At 34.4% G+C, this 18,279-nt stretch overlaps 1 protein-coding gene across 4 annotated transcripts in view; it reads left to right on the forward strand.

Moving 5' to 3' along the window:
* CNTLN (centlein) overlaps positions 1-18,279 on the forward strand; it is a 296,669-nt gene that overhangs the window by 118,374 nt on the left and 160,016 nt on the right. For all 4 annotated transcript variants that reach the window (XM_078061243.1, XM_078061240.1, XM_078061241.1 and 1 more), the window contains exons 6-7: positions 1,877-2,014; positions 11,020-11,178. In XM_078061243.1, coding sequence (XP_077917369.1) covers positions 1,877-2,014; positions 11,020-11,178 — 297 coding nt within the window. The remainder of the gene's footprint in view (positions 1-1,876; positions 2,015-11,019; positions 11,179-18,279) is intronic.

Genomic DNA, 18,279 nt, shown 5'->3' on the forward strand with positions numbered 1-18,279 from the left:
TACTCCCTTTTTACCTAGCCCTTGGTAACTACCATTCTAGTTTTGTGTAGCCATGAATTTGACTACTTTAGATGCCTCATATAAGTGGAATCATATAGTAATTGTCCTTTAGTGACTGGTTTATTTAATTTAGCATAGTGTCCTCAAGGTTCATCCATGTTGTAGCATGTGACAGGATTTCTTTCTTTTTAAAGCTTCATTGTTTTCTGTTTTATGTATAGGCCCCATTTTTAATCTATTCATCCAACATATGGGTGGTTCTACCTCTAGGCTATTATGAACAGTGCTGGTATGAACATGGTTGTGCAAATATCTCTTCAAGACTCTGCTCTAAGTGAGATTGCTGGATTATATGGTAGTTACATTTATTTATTTTTATTTTTAAAATTTCTTTAAAGATCTTATTTATTTATTTGAGAGAGAGAGCACAATAGGGGGGAGGGGCATGGGAGAGGGACAAGCAGACTCCCCGCTGAGTGTATGGCCTGACAAGGGGGTCGATCCCAGGACCCTGAGATCATGACCTGAGCCGAAATCAGACGGCTAATCGACTGAGGACTGAGCCACTCAGGTGCCCCTAGTAGTTACATTTTTAATGTTTTGAGCAGTTAACCACCCTTCCATACGGGTTACATCATTTATAGTCCCCAACAGTTTGCAAGGGTTTCAGCTTTTCATATCCATGCCAGTACTCTTTTTTTTCCCCTTCTCTTTCTTTCCTTTTTTTTTTAAAGATTTATTTATTTATTTGAGAGAGAGAGAGAGAGCACGCGAGTGTGCATGCATGAGTGGGGGGGAGGGGCAAAGGGACAGGGAGAAGGAGAGAATCTCAAGCAGACTCTCCCCTGAGTGCAGAGTTGGATGTGGGGCTGGATCCAATGAACCTGAGATCATGAGCTGAGCTGAAATGAAGAGTCAGTTGCTTAACCAACTAAGCCACTCAGGCGCCCTCCTTCTCTCTCTTCCTGTCATTGCTCTGTGTAAGAAATGGAAATTTAAGAAGTACTTGGTGTGCTTTCTTAGCTGGAAGCCAATATTTTTATCTTCAAAATATTACTCTATATTACATAGGGTAATATATGAAGTATGAAATCGTGGCTAGACTAGAGTAGTGCTTGATGTAAAACCTACTGCTCATTTCTGCGAATAATGAATGTATAGCATTTATGTGGGTATACTCTATTTTTAGATAGTATATTTATTTCATACTTTATGAAAATAATCAAAATTAGTTTTATAATACATTTTGGAGAAAATATAGCTTTAGAAAATAACATTAATTTTGAAATAGTTTTAAAACGAATAAAAAAACAGAATTATCTGGAGGAAAAACCCAACTTTGAAAAAACTTGAGGAAAAATTTCATTACAATTGGGGGAACTGAGCATTATCTGAATCTCAAATATTATAAAATTATGTTGATATTTTTGCAGTATTGTCCCTTTTCCCCCTAGTGTAGCTATGTGTATACATTTAAAATAGAGGAAATGATGAAATATCTGCTGTTTGTCCCAACTACTATTTAAGTAAATGAACTCATTTTTTATAGATGTAATTAATAGGTTTTTCATTGTACAATAATTTCTATATTGTAATTTCAATAAGTACATTTTTACATAGATTTTCACATTTAATTGCTTCAAATTCTTTTGTACCAGGAAGCTATGATACTTTTTAATTTTCTGAAAAAAGTAAACTGTGGCTGGTATTAAAGTTACTGTTTGTACTAAAGTTTTTTTATTTAAGTGAAAACAAAAAATTAAAAACACTACCAATTTTTTACTCTCATTTTGTAGATTCGTTAAATATAATTCATTTATATTTATTTATTTGATACTTATTATATTTGATTGTGATATATGTCCTTTGATTTTAGGCCTTTGAAGACAGTTTAATTGAAGCAAGGAAAGAAATTGAAGTATCACAGAGTAAATATAACGCTCTATCATTACAATTGGATAATAAACAGACTGAACTTAAACAAAAGGATATGGATATTACCCTTGTCAGGCAAGTATATTAATTTTTTAAATTTAACATTATAGTAAAGTCATTAGTTATTCAGAATGGCAACATATATGTTTATTATTAGCACTCTAAAATGACAACAGTATGTCTTCTATGAGGACATATGTTTGTGTATTGAAACTATCTGGAATTATGTATACCAAACTGAGAATAGTTAACTAAGAGAATCAGGGGTTTCACAGGATTGGGAAGAGCATTCTGAAAGAGTAGTGTTGTCTCCATTTTTAACAAGGACAGTGCATTCACTCATTGTTTCCTTCTAAAAAATTCCCAGCCAGGTGTTATATAATATTCATTATTCTTCTAATAGGCAATGTATGAGAAATCCAGTTTTGACTTTTTATTTTATTATGTTCTAAATAGTTTAGTTTGTGAGATATTCTTTCTATACCAAAATGGTTAATTTGTAGCACTACTCACAAAGTAGAATTGCTTGAAAAAATTGTTTTTAAGTGTTTTGAAATAATTTATACTACCTATTAACTTATTTCAGTTACTTTTATCAGAAAATGGTATTAGAATAAATCATAAATATATAAATGTATATGCATGCATATATACATATGTTATCTATATACACATACATACAGATACACATATGTATGTATGTATGTGCATTTTTTACTTAAACTAGTTAAAGTAAATAATACAATCAAAATTTATCATATACTTCTATAAGCACAATTTCATTCTCTGGTTGTACTATCATGTGTTTATATACACACACAAATGTGAGATATTTATATATGTAATATATATAAATTCTATGTATTTGTATTATATTCAGTAATAATATTTGTGTGGTTAAAACTTGATATGTATGTATTTTTGTATATGTCTATATTCAGTACATATTTATATGTCTTTACATATATTTAGTACATTGCAAGAGCTGTAGATATGTCAGGGCAGGATTTTTGGTTAGCAGTTAATGTATATATATTAATTTATTACCTAAGCAAAACTTCACTGTATCACAATTTAAAAATCATCTTATCATAGGGTTGAGGAAGAGTATAAAATTAAGGATGATAGACTGGTTGGCTTATCTATTCATGGTATGATTATTTTTTAAGCCTAAAATTGGATAAAGTCAGAAAAGTAATTTTAAATAGTATAGAATCATACATTTATAAGAAATCTTAAAATTATCATTTATTCCTGTCTTCTTCTCAGTAAGATAATACGCCTTTTAGTGTTTGCTTGATACTTTTGGTTTATAAGTTGAGGTACTTTTCAAGGCTGTTCTTTTCACTTTATATCGTTTAAATTTGAACATTGTCATATATTGAGTTGAAATTTGCTTTTTTATAATTTCCACCCATTTATCTTGAATCCTTATCTAGAGACTCTCAGAAACAATCTAATCTCTATTCTATAGCATAGATCTTCAAATAATAGAAGATTATTTTCAAATAATCTTCAAATAATAACTTTACCCATAACTTTATCTTTTCATTAAATAACTACTCTTATTTCTCATAATTTTTCATGTATATATTTAATAGATTTTATACTAGTTTTGGTTGCATTTCTGAATGCATTCCATATCATCAATATTTTTCTTAAAATATAGCACCTGTAACTGCACAAAATATTCCAACGATGACCTATCTCTTTTAGGGTATGATTTGGATGGAACATGGGATTATTCTAGGATGCATTGCAGTGTTAAGTGCATGGCATTTGGATAATTATGTTTTCTACTATATTTTTCCCCTTTGTGTACTTGAATTTAGTATATTACAAGAGCTATAACCTACAGTAAATAAGGCAATAATATCCACAGATGGACATTTGCTTACACAATAGTAAAATGATGGACCACGTGTAATTTTAAGAGCTTGATTATAAGGACTCATAGAGGAGGAGGAAATAGTGCAGAGTTGGAACTATGGAGCAGAGGAACATGACTCAAACCCTCATTATAGGGTGATAGTTGAGGTATCTACAGTGTTTCTCCTGAGTTGTCTGATTAAGGGTTTATTATTATATGTTTCCTTTCCTTTATCAGTTTTATTTCTTGGAGGGGGGTGTTGTTGATTATGATGTACCAGTATCATTTTATTGAATCTACATATTGTACAAAAGATACACAAAGCCATAATCATGGGAAAAGTATTCTAGGCACTTTCTTATTTGGTTACACTTTTCCTTATTGGTGTATGACAGAGTTGACGTAGGTTTATTTCTTTATGGGTTTATTTCTTTGGAATTCATGGTCATTTGTATACTTATTGAATATTCATATCACCCACTGTGATACGCAACATTGTTCTGAACTACCTCAAATGATTTTTACTCTGAGTCAGAGTATAAGTATACAAGCACATATATAATAAGGTAATGTCTATAATGCATATAGAACATCTGAGTATATACTTAGAACTTGCATACTTGCATAAAAGCACTAGCCAGTTAAGTTTCCTAACTAAAATTTTTGCCTGAATAGTTAACGATTCTATGATTACATGGAGGGTGGGCTAAATGGCTACATGGAGGGTGGGCCAAATTACATGGACGTGGGCTATTGCTAATGAGTTGGGAATTTTTCTTAGAAATTACTTGCAAATCTCCTACAAAAAATAAAAAATAAGTCAGGACAGTACAGTCATAATCTGGGTTAGAAATATCATCAAAGTCGGAATCCTGAAATTGGTTTAATTATCTGGATTGCTAGTATTCCCAGGGACATAGCAGAAGCAATTGTAAATTATTTCTGTTAGATGATGTAATAATTCTGTCCTCAAATTATATCCACAGTTTTGCAAACTAATGTCTAGCACATAGTCAGAAATACCAAGTATGTAGTAAGGCAAGATTAAAAATTAAAGACCTAAGGACTGGAATTGAAAGGAAAAGACCTGATTATTTGCCTATAATATGATTAATTCACAAAGAAACCTCAACTTGTAGAAACATTGTTCAAATTAATAAGTGGGCTTAGCACACTTGGTAGATACAATGTTAGTGAATAAAATTCAGTTACACTTTTTATGCCAGCAAAAAATGAGGAAATGGACTTAATATATGGAAATAATACAGTTTACAATATGAGTAAAAATCTGAAGAGTATGTATTATGAAAGATGTGTATTATCTCTATGCAGAGAACTGGAAAACATTATTGAAAGAAATAAAAGGTCTAATATGTGTAGGGGTATACAAAGTTCATGGTTTAGAAGGCTCAGTATGATGAAGATGTTAATTCTCTCCAAATAGATATTGAGATTTAGATTATCAACAACAGGAATCTGTTACCGCCCCCAGACTAGAAGGAGCAAGGAGAGAAGCTATTGCCAGATCTCTGTAAAAAAAAAAAAAATCTGTCCTGGGAGAGAGGCTGCCTATTAGGAGAAGTATCTTTAGACACAGGAACATTGACACTGCCAACTGTGTGGTTCAGCGGAGAGGGAATCAGGAAAAGAAATACCTTGACCTTTTTTTCTCATTGACCCTCTTTAATCACCAGGCAGTACTCCAACTAATCAAATTCAGTCAGAGGCAGAGGACAAGGGACCAGTGTAATGCAGTCTGTAGAGGTCGGCCTCTTAGACTAGAGTACTAGAGAATAGGGTAGAGATGGTGAACATTGGAGAATATATGGTGCATTCTCCATTACTGCTCTTTTTAGAGCTTTCTTGGCATTTATTGTTTATTAAATTTTTTCGCAAAAAGTTTAGAGTGAACTTGCTTATTTCTTGTTTGGTATCTAGTGAGAGCATCAAATTTACAAGTAAGCCTGAGAAGAATTGACATCTTAATGATGCCGATCTTCCTGTCCCAGAGGATGGTATGCCATTCCATTTCTTTCAATACCTTTGTATCCTTAGAAGATGTTTTAAGTTTCTAAAGGGTTTTGACATTTGTTGTTAAATTTATCCTAGCTAATTTCATGTTTTTAGTCCTATTTTAAATGGAATATTTCCTTCCCATATAGTTTCCCACTGATTTTCCTTTTATTGCTTATAGTTTTTCGCTGTACTTGTTTGGTGTGCTATGATTTCATGGGTAGTGTTCACAGTTCTTTTGTTTTTACTATGAATTTTACTTTTTTATGTGTAATTTTTTTGCCTTGGATTCGAATTCTTATGAAATTAATATTGCTGTTTTTTATTTTTGTTTACATTTTTATGATAACAAACAAAATAAGTACATAATTATTTGCTCTACTGATACATATGAATTATTTTTAAAAGGCATGCAGTACAGCAAAGCATAAAGAAGATAGAGGAAAAGTATTACACATAAATACAACTCTGGAGAAGTAACAACCATTAAAATTTTGTGAGAATCATCCTAGATTTTTCTCATTTTATATTTACAGGTTGAAGATTAGGTGGACAGAAGTTTTTAGATGAAAGGGACTATATTGAACGTGTTCTCTTAATAAGTAGACTTTAGTTTTTGGTGATATGATGGAACAATAAGACACTGATGTGAAATTGAGGGAATTATTAAATCTTTTCTCTGTAAAAACCACTAACTCTCTCTCTCTCTCTAAAGCTAGGAACAAAATGACATGAAAAACTTTGGAGGTCAATGTCATATTTTTTTTAAAACTACATTTTATCTTTATTTTGTTTTGACATCCTGCTGTGTAATCTTTGGAAAACAGAATATACATTCAACCATTTTAACTCCCCCTGATTTTGCATCTCACAGCGTATAACATTTATAACCACAGTGACCAAAGACATTTAGGATTAGTCCTATATTTTGCTTCAGTGCTCATCACTAAACTTTTTACTTTTGATGTGTTCATTCCTGTACTCTATTTTGATTCATCTCAGGGGCCCATTTTTATCAGGGCCTTCCTGTTGCTAGTGAATGCTTTCTCCCCCATTGGTATCAGATTTAGCCATGTGATTTATTTTAACCTGTGGGACAAGAGTGAAAGTAACATATGCCATGTCCTAATGTTTTAAAAGTCATTCCTTGATTTGCCTTTGCTTTTCACCCTCTGCCACCAGAGTGGCATATTTCTAACGCAGTCTGCTGCTGCAGTGCGGGTCTTAGAATAGCGGGAAGCCACCTGTAATGTGGACAAGCAGTAAATCTTTGTTTTTGTAAATTATCAAGATTTTTTTAAACTGCAGAATAACCTAGAGAAGCTGCCTAATTTATCCCATGGCCTACTCAGTCCCTTAGATAGCATCACTGTAACTGAAAGATCACCAGATTTATTTTTCAGGAATCCAGTATTTTTAACAGAATTTAACATTCTTCTTGAAATAGGAGAAAATGTTGTTGGTTCTCAGCACTGTCTCAGTTCAAGCCACACTTTCCTTTACTCCTTTTCATCTGTGCCTACAGGAACTTCTCAAGTTTGAACCTACCAATTTTATTTTCCATAGCTTTCATTTGCCTCATAATTGCTCTCATTATGCATTTTGATACTATCATGGCATCTTTCTTTTTAACATTCTTTATGTTATGCTTTTCATTTCATCCATTTAATAACTGTCTTATGCCATATATCCTAGAAAACAGAGCCTGAGGGAAGGATAAAGTTCTGATTACTTACTTGGGAGATTTAATTCCAGGGGAAGGTGAGTAAGAGAAGAAGAATGAGGCAGGCAAGAATAAAAAGTAGTTCAAGGAAATGCATCATGGTGCTGGCTACTGCTTCGTGGTGAGCCGTGAAGAGACAGCAGGTACACTGAATTTGCTACTCAGGTTGATTCCTGACAGGCTGTGGGAGAGAAACTGTGCTCTAGAGCAATCCGTCAGATGGAAAAAGAGAAAAAGTTACTTATCTGGCTTCTTCTTGTGTTTTGTCTTTCATTGGTAGAAGTTGCTTATACCATGCCTGTGTTGTAGCATTTATCCTAACCCGGAAATGGCACAAACATGCTAGGAATGCAGCTGGTTGACTGCAAGCAAGGGAGACAGATGAGCTGTATAAATTTCATAGGTGGACGTGGTAGTTAATAAGCTGAGACAGAGCAAGGGAATGAGATTTTAAGAGGCAGGTGTAGGCTGCATCTGCACATATGCGTAAGATGTGTCTAATACACTAACAGATACAATAAGGGACAGGAACTGTCTTAGGTGTGCTGTTAATAGCAGTGAACAAAAAAAGTCCCTGCCTTCACAGAGACTTTATTAAGATCATCTTCACATCTTGTCTTTCTACTGATAATTCAGAGAGGTGTGATGGTTTCTTTTTCATACTTTTTCTAGACCTTCCTTCTAATTCCTTCAGTAACTTCTCAAGGTATACTTTTCCTTGTATGTACAATAAAATTTCTTTTTTCTTAATTCTTACTACTCCCCTTTTAATAAGTCCAGTTTGTTTTTCTTTACTCATTTTCAAATAAGGAAAGATCTAGACAAATTCAGTGTTCACTAGTGGTCCAGAGCTATGCCTTTTATAAGCTTTGTTTGTTGCTTACTTTGATACCAGTCAAGTTCCACATTTCATTTTTGCAACATTGGTGTACATTGATCTCATCTACTTTTCAGAAGGTGGTGTGGGGAGACACAGAGGAAGAAACTTACCTCGATAGTGTAAGATGATGCTCCACTCCACTTACTAGGAGTATGCCCAGGACATAGCATGACATGGGAGGCAGGGATATGCTGTTCCCTTGGTTGATTTTTAATCCTCAGGTGCCTCATAGTATGAGCATTTCCCTACTCTTATGTTTTTTCCTTTTCTTTTTAAATATTTTATTCAATTGTATGAGGGAGAGAGAGCTAGAGAGAGCATGAGCAGGGTGGAGGGAGAGGCAGAGGGAGAAGCAGGCTCCCCACTAGCAGGGAGCCCAAGGCGGGGCTTGATCCTAGGACCCTGAGATCATGACTGAGCTGAAAGGCAGATGCTTAACCGACTGAGCCATGCAGGCGCCCCTTGAGTATGTTTTTTTTCTGACTAAAGATACTTTTGTTCTTTATTTTGTTCCACATGACCCTTAAATGCAAGACAAATATATTTTGTTCCACATGACCCTTAAATGCAAGACAAATACTGATCTTCCCTTTAAGAAATAACAAATGTCTTCTAGCATTGGAGGAGAAGTAAATTTGCTTTGTTTCACATTGCACCGAAAAATGGTATTTTTTATCCTCCTCATGTCCCTGTTGTAAATGCAACATTTACTTAGGTCTCCTGGCTAACATATATTTTGACTATATACTCTGATAGAATTTTAGCCTATCTTCTTCCATAGTTTTTACCAATGTTATTCTTGAAAAATGGCAGTACTCAGCAAGCATTATTACTATGGGTCTCTTCTCCCCTTCTCTTGTGAGCATTACATACTGTTGCAGGCATTATGCCATTATTGATTTTCTTCTTTCTCCTCTCCCATTTTTGGGCTGTTATTTACTGCAAGTTTTGTTTTTTTCAAATAGTTACAGAAAATGATGCTATACTCTGAATATTTGTATCCACCCAAAATTAATATGTTGAAATCCTAATACATAATGTAATGGTGTTAGGAAGGGGGCCTTTGGGAGATGTTTAGGTGATGAGGATAGAGCCCTCATGGATTAGTGTTCTTATAAAAGAGACCTCCCAGAGCTCTCTAATGTCTGTCTACCATGTGAAGATATAACAGGAAGTCTACTACTAAGAAAAGGGCCCTTACTTGGCACTCTGATCTCTGACTTCCAGACTCCAGAACTATGTGAAACAAATTTTTGTTGTTTGTAAAACTACCCAGGGTATGATAATTTGTTATAGTGGTCAGAAAGGACTGAAACAGGTGGTGTATGTTCGGGTATCTGTATGGGTGCAGGGGTGGTTGTTGTATTTGGAAAACAATATTCTAAACCTCTAAAAAGCAGAGCATTTTTCCCATATTAATCTTCATCCATCTTCAACAACCGTTTGCATATCTCTTTTGTTCCTTCTTTTAAGACTTATCTTATGAGAATGAATTATCAGTTTGAAGTTGTAAGTTTAAAAAGTTCCATTAAAAAATACAGTCTCCAGAATACATATTATAAAGTGTATTTCTGTGAAATGTATCTCTGTAAATAGTTTTCTCTTCCAATTGAACATACAAAATATGCTCCAGTTTTATATGATGTGTATCACACAGGATTCACTACCACAGAACTCTGGAAACCTGTATTCCAGAAGGATGGTTCTCCCAGACCCTTAATGCCATCATTACTAAAACCCCCAGTTCATTTGTCCTCCTCCTTACCACTTGCACTCTGGGTGGGTTAGAAGGACTGGTGTTCACCTTGTGTTGCTCTCCTTCCTTCTGGCTTTTTTTCCCCTTCATCTTTTCTTCAATCTGCATTAGAAGAGTCACAAGAATCCCAGCCCAGACCCCTGAGGTTGCAAACCAATGGTGCTTTAAGGAACTTTGGTTTGAAACTTAACTTGTCTTTTGGGATTCCTTTTAATACATTTAAAGTTCTGTATAGGGGCACCTGGGTGGCTCAGTCCTTAAGCGTCTGCCTTTGGCTCAGGTCATGATCCCAGGGTACTGGGATTGAGCCTCGCATCGGGCTCCCTGCTCGGCAGGAAGCCTGCTTCTCCCTCTCCCACTCCCCCTGCTTGTGTTCCCTCTCTCGCTGTCTCTCTCTCTCTCTCAAATAAATAAATAAAATCTTTTTAAAAAATAAAGTTTTGTATAGTACACAGTGAAAGGTTGACTTACCTACTATTCAAAACTGATAACTATTGTTGGCGTCAGTACTTCTCAGTTCTTGGATCTGAAGTGTAACTTACTTTCAATAAGAAGGTGGTACAATGTCTGTATATCCAAGGTTTTTATTACTATCAAGCTATAAAAAAAATTAAGTAGTTGGCTTTGAAAGTCATAGTCGTTCTATCAATACTTTCTAGGTGTATGTGATAAATATTAAATACTTTATATGTTATTTCTTTTATTAATATGTTTGCCTGCAGTAAAAAACAATAGATGAAAAAACTGGAAGACGATCTATAACCTTCGATGAACACAGTTATTTAGCTGAGATGATCTTTATTCCTGCCTCTCTGTATTTATTGCTTGCTTTACACAGGAAGGAGCTGCAGGAGCTGCAGAACCTTTACAAGCAGAACAGTGCACACACGGCGCAGCAAGCAGAGCTCATCCAGCAGCTTCAGGCACTGAACATGGACACACAGAAAGTCCTGAGGAATCAGGAAGATGTTCACACAGCCGAAAGTATATCATATCAAAAAGTATGCTTTTATTCTGTCATAAAAATGTAAATTTATATGTATGAACTTCTAAAAATATATAGAATTCAAATTTTTTTCAAATTTCAACATTTCTTTATTATTCCCTTTTATATGGTTCTTCAAAATTAAAAATGAAATATAATTCAATCTGGTAATATTTGAAATTTTATGACTTTTCTTTATGGCCATTAAAGCTGAAATATTTAAAATATAGATGCAAATTTACTCTACAGGATATTGCTTTTATAAATTGGCATTTTGATATCTACTATAAAACATACCCTGACTGTAGCCCTCAAACCAGAAAGGACTTGGGAAATGGAATTACTCAGCCTTCTATTATGAGAAATTTTTCATCAATTACGATTCTAGTTTATGACCTAAAGCAGTCTTTCATTATAGAATTTGTGCATTTTTTTATTGGCCAGTTTGCACAAACACAAATGGGTATGCAAATGAGGTCTTCAGGATCAATAATTTCCAAGGATTTTTCTCTATTATGTGTGTTTCTTTTAAGTAGTCATTTTACTTTACAGTTGTTTTAGGAACCTCTCAAGAAGGCTCACCCAGCTATTTAGGTACGCTGACTGACTCAGCAACAATAATTATGGCTAGTAATTAAAAAATAAACACTTTTATTGAATTCTTTATGTTTTGTGTAGTGTACCAAGTTATTTATAGAAATAATTTAGTTTCTCTATAGGTCAATCTTACAAGATTGATTTTATTCCCTTGTAATAGTTGAGACAGCTTAGAGTGGTTAAATAGCGCAGTCTGTGTTGTTCTTTCTATTTAACTTACTCTTGTCCTAAAAAAGGACCATGAAAATCCAGTATCTATAATTAACATTTTTATGTTAGTAGTAATAGTAAGTAACTATTAAGTAAACTTTAAACACATATATTTTTAAAGATTTATTGAGAGAGCAAGAGAGTGGGGGAGGAGGGGCAGCGGGAGAGGGAGACAAGCAGACTTCCCACTGAGCTCAGAGCTCCATGTGGGGTTCGATTCCACAACCATGAGATCATGACCTGAGCCAAAATCAAGAGTGGGATGCTCAACCAACTGAACCACTCAGGCACCCCTAAACACGTATTTTTAAATAATGCTTTGGAACAGTGGTTTTCACTCTGTATTCTGTATTCCTCGAGTTGCCCTCAGGATGTGGATGATATCAAGTGAAAGGGTAGTGCCTGTTCTCTCCATTTCCAAGGGAGCAGCTTCACCTTTTTGTTTTGTATGGTGGGATTTGCCCATTATGCTTTTGCTTCTAAACGAGGCTCCATTGCTAAAATGACTTGAAAAATTGGATATTATTAGTAACTTTAATTTTTTTCATGTTTTTCACTTGTATATTTACCTCAAACATTTCTCTCTCTTAATTTTTGCTTAAACGTCCCCCACCTATGGCAATTTATATTCAAATATGTCTTTAAAATTGCTTGGTAATAAGCCTCATAACCCTTTTTTTCTCTTATGTGCTAATACTTCTTTTTGTCTTTCTACTCTCAGCAAGTAAAGAGGAAGAAAAAGGCAATGTTTCCTTTGCTATTTCATTTTTCAATCTTGTGTTCTAAGAAATTTTTTTTAGTTGCTTAACTAAAAATTTGAGATAAAATGTTTCAGCCTTAATTCTGTTTTTTGGTTGATTTTTCCTTAGCAACCTCTACAGAGAGCAATCATCTCTTTTATAACCTACCTGAGAACTTTTACAGATTCTGCATCATTTCAAACAACTGAATACTTAAATATCGTGATAAACTTTCAAATAATACAGAAGTGTATGAAGCAAAAAAATAGTCTTCTGCACTCCTACCTGAAGCCCTTGCCCCAAAAGCAACCACTCTTAATATTTGAATGTATCAGAGAGTTTCTCTAGAAGAACAGAATATTTTTAAGTTATTTTCTTTGTTAAATATACAAACATTACAAGAATACATTATTATAAGATATTGAAATAATATTCTAGAAGTCCTGATAGTGCTAGTCTAACAGATTCGAATAGTCTTCCACTCAACCCAACTCATTTCATCCCCTCCCCAGGGGTAATCATCAGAGTAGTCATTCCAGATTTGCCTGCATTAGATATTCTGTGTGAGTGTACATACACACATACCACAAGTCTAAGCATATTATAATTTTAATATTTATGAACTTACACTATCCTTACTGTTCTTTAACGTACCATTTTTCAAGTAATATGCCGTGGATTTATTTTCATGACAATCCATAGAGTGCTGGCTCTCCTCCTGCTCCTCATTGTCCTCCAGCATGAGCATATATGGTGTGGATTTACAGTCTAATCTGATGCTCATTAAGGTCTCCTCCTCCAACTTTTTGTTGTTATAAACTTGCCCACAGAAGGAGATGGTTCCCCTTTCATCTATAGCATCATTTTTTCCTCACCACGTATAAATAGGCTGGTATGTCTCTGATCCTGGGAAAAGAACAAAACACACAACAAAAAACATGTATTGACCTCACTATGTTCCTTTTCTTCCCTTCCTTCTCTTTCTTTCTTTTTCCAGCAGTATTCCTTGAAAGACTTAAGTTATCTCAAAGTTCATCTCTCCTGTTCTCTCTTGAACCAGCTCCAGTCAAGTGTTTGTCCCTTTCCCTCTGCTAAAATGTCTCTTCAGAATTATGTGTGACCCCCACATCGCTCAATTCAATGAGCATTTACCAATCTTTATCTTACTTCATTTATCAGCAGCATGTGTCTTAATTGATGACTCTCTGTGCCTTGAAATACCTTCTTTTTCTTCTTTCCCTCCTGGTTTGCAGGCACCTGCAGTTGTGTCGCTTTCTTCCTTCAGTTCTAGCTGTTCCTTTTCTGTTCCTTTCTGGTCTTTTCCTTGTCTCTGTGTCACCTCAGCGTTATAATGTCTCAGGCCCAAATCTTAGGATGTCTTTTTTTTTTTTCCTGTGTTTAAACTCACCCCCTTGGTGATTTTATCCAGTCACCTAGGCTTTCAAAATTGAAACTGTCCTTAGGCTGATGACCCCCACATTTGATTATCTACTCTGGATCTTTTCCCTGCACTTTAGGAAAGAGTATATGTAACTGCCTACTTAACATTTCTTAACTTGGATGCCTAATAGGCATATCAGACTTCACATCTTCAAAACTAAACTCTTGTGTGGTCTGCCTTCAGTATATGTCTGAAATTCTGCTACTTGCACCATCCGTGCTGTCGCTGTTCTGTCCAAACTACTATAAAGTATTACATGGACTATTGCAGTAGTTTCCCACACTGTTTTTTTGCTCCTGACCTTATTCCCTTGGAGTCCATTCTCAACACAGATGCCTGCATGTTCTTGCTACAACTAAGTCAAATTAAATCCTCCCTTTTTTAACTCCCTCCACAGCTTCCTACCTCATAAAAGTAAAAACCCAAGTTCTTACTACAAGCTGGAGACCGTACATGATCTGGCTCTGCATCACCTCTCTGATCTCATCTTTCCCTTCTCCTTAATCTCTCCACTGCAGCCACACTTAATTCTTTTTTTACCCTTGAACATCCAAGTAGTCTTCAACCTCAAGGTCTTTGCACTTGGCTTTCATTGCCTGAAGGCTCTCCCCACTGTTATCTGCATAGGTAACATTTTTACTGCCTTTACTCTTTACCTCCTACAGCCTAAAATCTAATTGATCACTGATATTGAGTAGGAGGAGCAAGAATGATGTGTGTTGTAATGGTAGAAGTACATACCTGGGGCCTGGTCCTATCCTAGGTTAGGGATCAGAGACTCTCCTTGATTGATATCTATTCTGAAAAGATAAGACATCATTGAAACAAATTAGTTTCTTATAACTCTTCTTATATGGACTCTACCTCAATCCGTAAATTCCCTAGACAAAATCTTTACTAAATTTGGAGCGGTAGAGCTTATCACTCCAGTTTGGAGAACTTGTCATAACTTCAGCCTTGATCTGGGATACTTTTTGAAACCTTACATACATGTTTCCCCAGGATTAAGACCATCCGCTCCAAGAATCATTCTCAATAATGAGAGAGGTGATGGGAATATGTTGTGCTTATGAGTAGTATAGAGGCAGGAAAAAAAAGAGCAAACTGACATCTACTGCTTTAAAGATCTGGCTTACTTTCCTTTGTGTTTAGTCTCTTTTTTGTCCTCTCTTTTCTCCACTTGGAATTCCTTTTCTTTTTACTTGTTCCTCAAAAGTTACCTCTTAGGGGTGTGGTATAGGAAACTTAACTGATTTTTAACTTGATGCTCATTCTGAAATTTTAATTTTGTAGTATTTTAATTTGAAAGTTATTTTAGGTCCTTATAGTCATTCATTCATAAGGCTTTTAAAATTTTTTTTTATGTTTAAAGATTTTATTTATTCATTCGAGAGAGAGAGAGACACCCAGGCGCTCCTCTCCATAAGGTTTTTATTAGTATACTCAACTACACTCAATTCAGAAGTCCTTAATTATTTATTTATATTTTGTAAATTTTGCCTGTGGTTAGTAAACATTACAATTATTTTTCCATTGGTAGTCTGTATGTAAATAGTTATTCATAAAAACAAACAATAAATTTTTTTAATGATTCCATCTCCAAGAGGCAAATACTGTTAACATTTTGAATATTTCCTTTCAGTTTTTTAAAATGCATTTTAACATATCTGTGGATACACTAATATCTTTTACTTCAGTACTTTACTACATTATATTAAAACAATATCATGACATATAATTACTTTGGAAATAATAATATAATTTATTTAACCATATTTCCAGTGTTGATAATATACGTTGTTTAAATTTTTTACTATTGCTTTCTAAAATTTTTTACTATTGTAAATAAAGCTGCAATAAACATCTCTACTGTCAGTTCAGACTATTAGTATTCATTAGAGAATATTGAATATGCAGACATAGATACACGTGCACACACACACACACACACACACACACACCGGGCCAGGAAACCATTTATGAAAAAGCCAGTAAGAACATATTAATGGTGTACAATTTACTCTTAGTTAGTTCATACATAAAGATAGTCTTGTTTAAGTTATTAAATGTTGAGAATGCACAGGGGATCATGAAGTTTGAAGGCGACTTGCCTGCCACATGAGAAATGATCAGGAAATGTTAAATTATTGAACCTTAAGGAGTTGTGTACAATGATATTCCACTTTGGATAGTGCAAATTAAAAAATCATAGATGTTTATTTGAATGTAAGAGTATTTTTAAACTTTGTAGGCGTATTTTTCTGTCTTAATTTGAATATCATTCTAGCCCATTTAATTTTTAACTATTTGGGTGAGTAAATGGTTCTTTTTTTTTTTTTTTTAAAGATTTTATTTATTTATTTGACAGAGAGAGAGACACAGCGAGAGAGGGAACACAAGCAGGGGGAGTGGGAGAGGGAGAAACAGGCTTCCTGCGGAGCAGGGAGCCCGATGCGGGGCTCGATCCCAGGACCCTGGGATCATGACCTGAGCCAAAGGCAGACGCTTAACAACTGAGCCACCCAGGCGCCCCAAATGGTTCTAAATAGTATAAAAATATGGAGAAACTAAGAACACAAGTGGAAAGGCCATCCAGTTGGGGCATAATCATAAATACAGAATATAAAATTTTACTATAAGCCAGGGAGAATCTGTGTTTCCATTTATACAGATTATTTTAGAAATGTATTATGTAGATTGAGGTATAGATTAAGTCATGTCCAGCAACCATATAATAATGGTTAACATTTGTTGAGCTTATTGTGTATCAGCAACTGGGAAAAGGCCTTTTATTTCACTGTTTAAGTTTCACACCAACCCTATGTGGTATATTATTATTCCTTATTATTTTACAGATCAAATAGCCGAGGCTTAGAGTATTGTCGAAAGGTGGTAGAATTCAAGTCTATATAATCTTGGGTTCAGAACCCACAATCTTAAACTCTGTTATAAAGCCCACTGTACAGTTCCGTTATACATAGAATAATGTGGTCTTATCTTTAAAGGATTCTGTAAATAGATTCTATAAACTTGCATTATTCATTCTCATCAAAATTCTTTCAATGTTCAATAATTTTAATCGTGGGAAATTTATCTTGATATTAAATATTACTTAAAAAGATTCCATTGCTGGGCACCTGGCTGACTCAGTCAGTAGAGTGTGTGGCTCTGGATCTCAGGGTCATGAATTCAGCCCCACACTGGGTGTAGAGCTTACTTAAAAAAAAAAAAAAGAAAAGATTCCATTGCATTCTTTTTGGTGAAAAGGGATCCTTGCATGTTACCATCCTTTGTGAAAAGGGCCCCCATCATTCTTCTTCAGCCACTCATTCTCCTGGTTATAAAAATTTGGTTTCTTTTATTTTGCTATGGCATTGCAATTTTTAATTTTTTTTTTTTTTTTTTTTACTTTCTGCAGATTTTTTTTTATTAGATACAGTTTTTTTTCCCCCAGAAAATATATTAGTGGTGGAGCTCAGGATGCTGAAATTTGTGAATGATCACACTGCTTTATTTATCAAAAATAAACAGTATGCTACTCTTTAGACCTCCAGTGTTCACCTACATCAAATTATTCATTCTAATCCTGAAGCATTTTACTTAATACTTACGTTTATTCCTCATCCACATGTATTTTTCTAGATTTTTTTCCAATAAATTTGAGTAATCTAATAATCCATGCAATAAGATGAAATTATTTACTTAAAAGTAAGATTTTCAAACATATTTTCACATTAATTTTATTACTTACAAATAATTGGGGCCTAGCTGTAATACTCACATGAGTTGGATAAAAAATTACACTAATAGTTTATCTCCAGTTCTTACTAAACTTAATTTTCTAAGAGTCAGAAACTTCTTAACTTACTGTTTCTAATGGAGTTTCTTTTTCCTCTTTCTCTCAAATCTCTCTTACTTTTTTTTGTTGTTTTTTTGCTTTCCCTCCCATTTCTCCTCCTTTCTCTAATTTATTAAGTTGATTTATTTCATGGTATTCATTTCATTATGAGAAAAGATAAAATCAGTTGCCCTCTGTGGTAGGTTGAGGGGAACGTGTAGGGGAGACAAAGATGAAGAGAGAAAATTGAAAAAAACTTTGAGCACAGGGAAGGGGTTGAGTCATATTTTC

This window comes from Halichoerus grypus, chromosome 14 (assembly GCF_964656455.1).
Source record: "Halichoerus grypus chromosome 14, mHalGry1.hap1.1, whole genome shotgun sequence".
Taxonomy (NCBI): Eukaryota; Metazoa; Chordata; class Mammalia; order Carnivora; family Phocidae; genus Halichoerus; species Halichoerus grypus.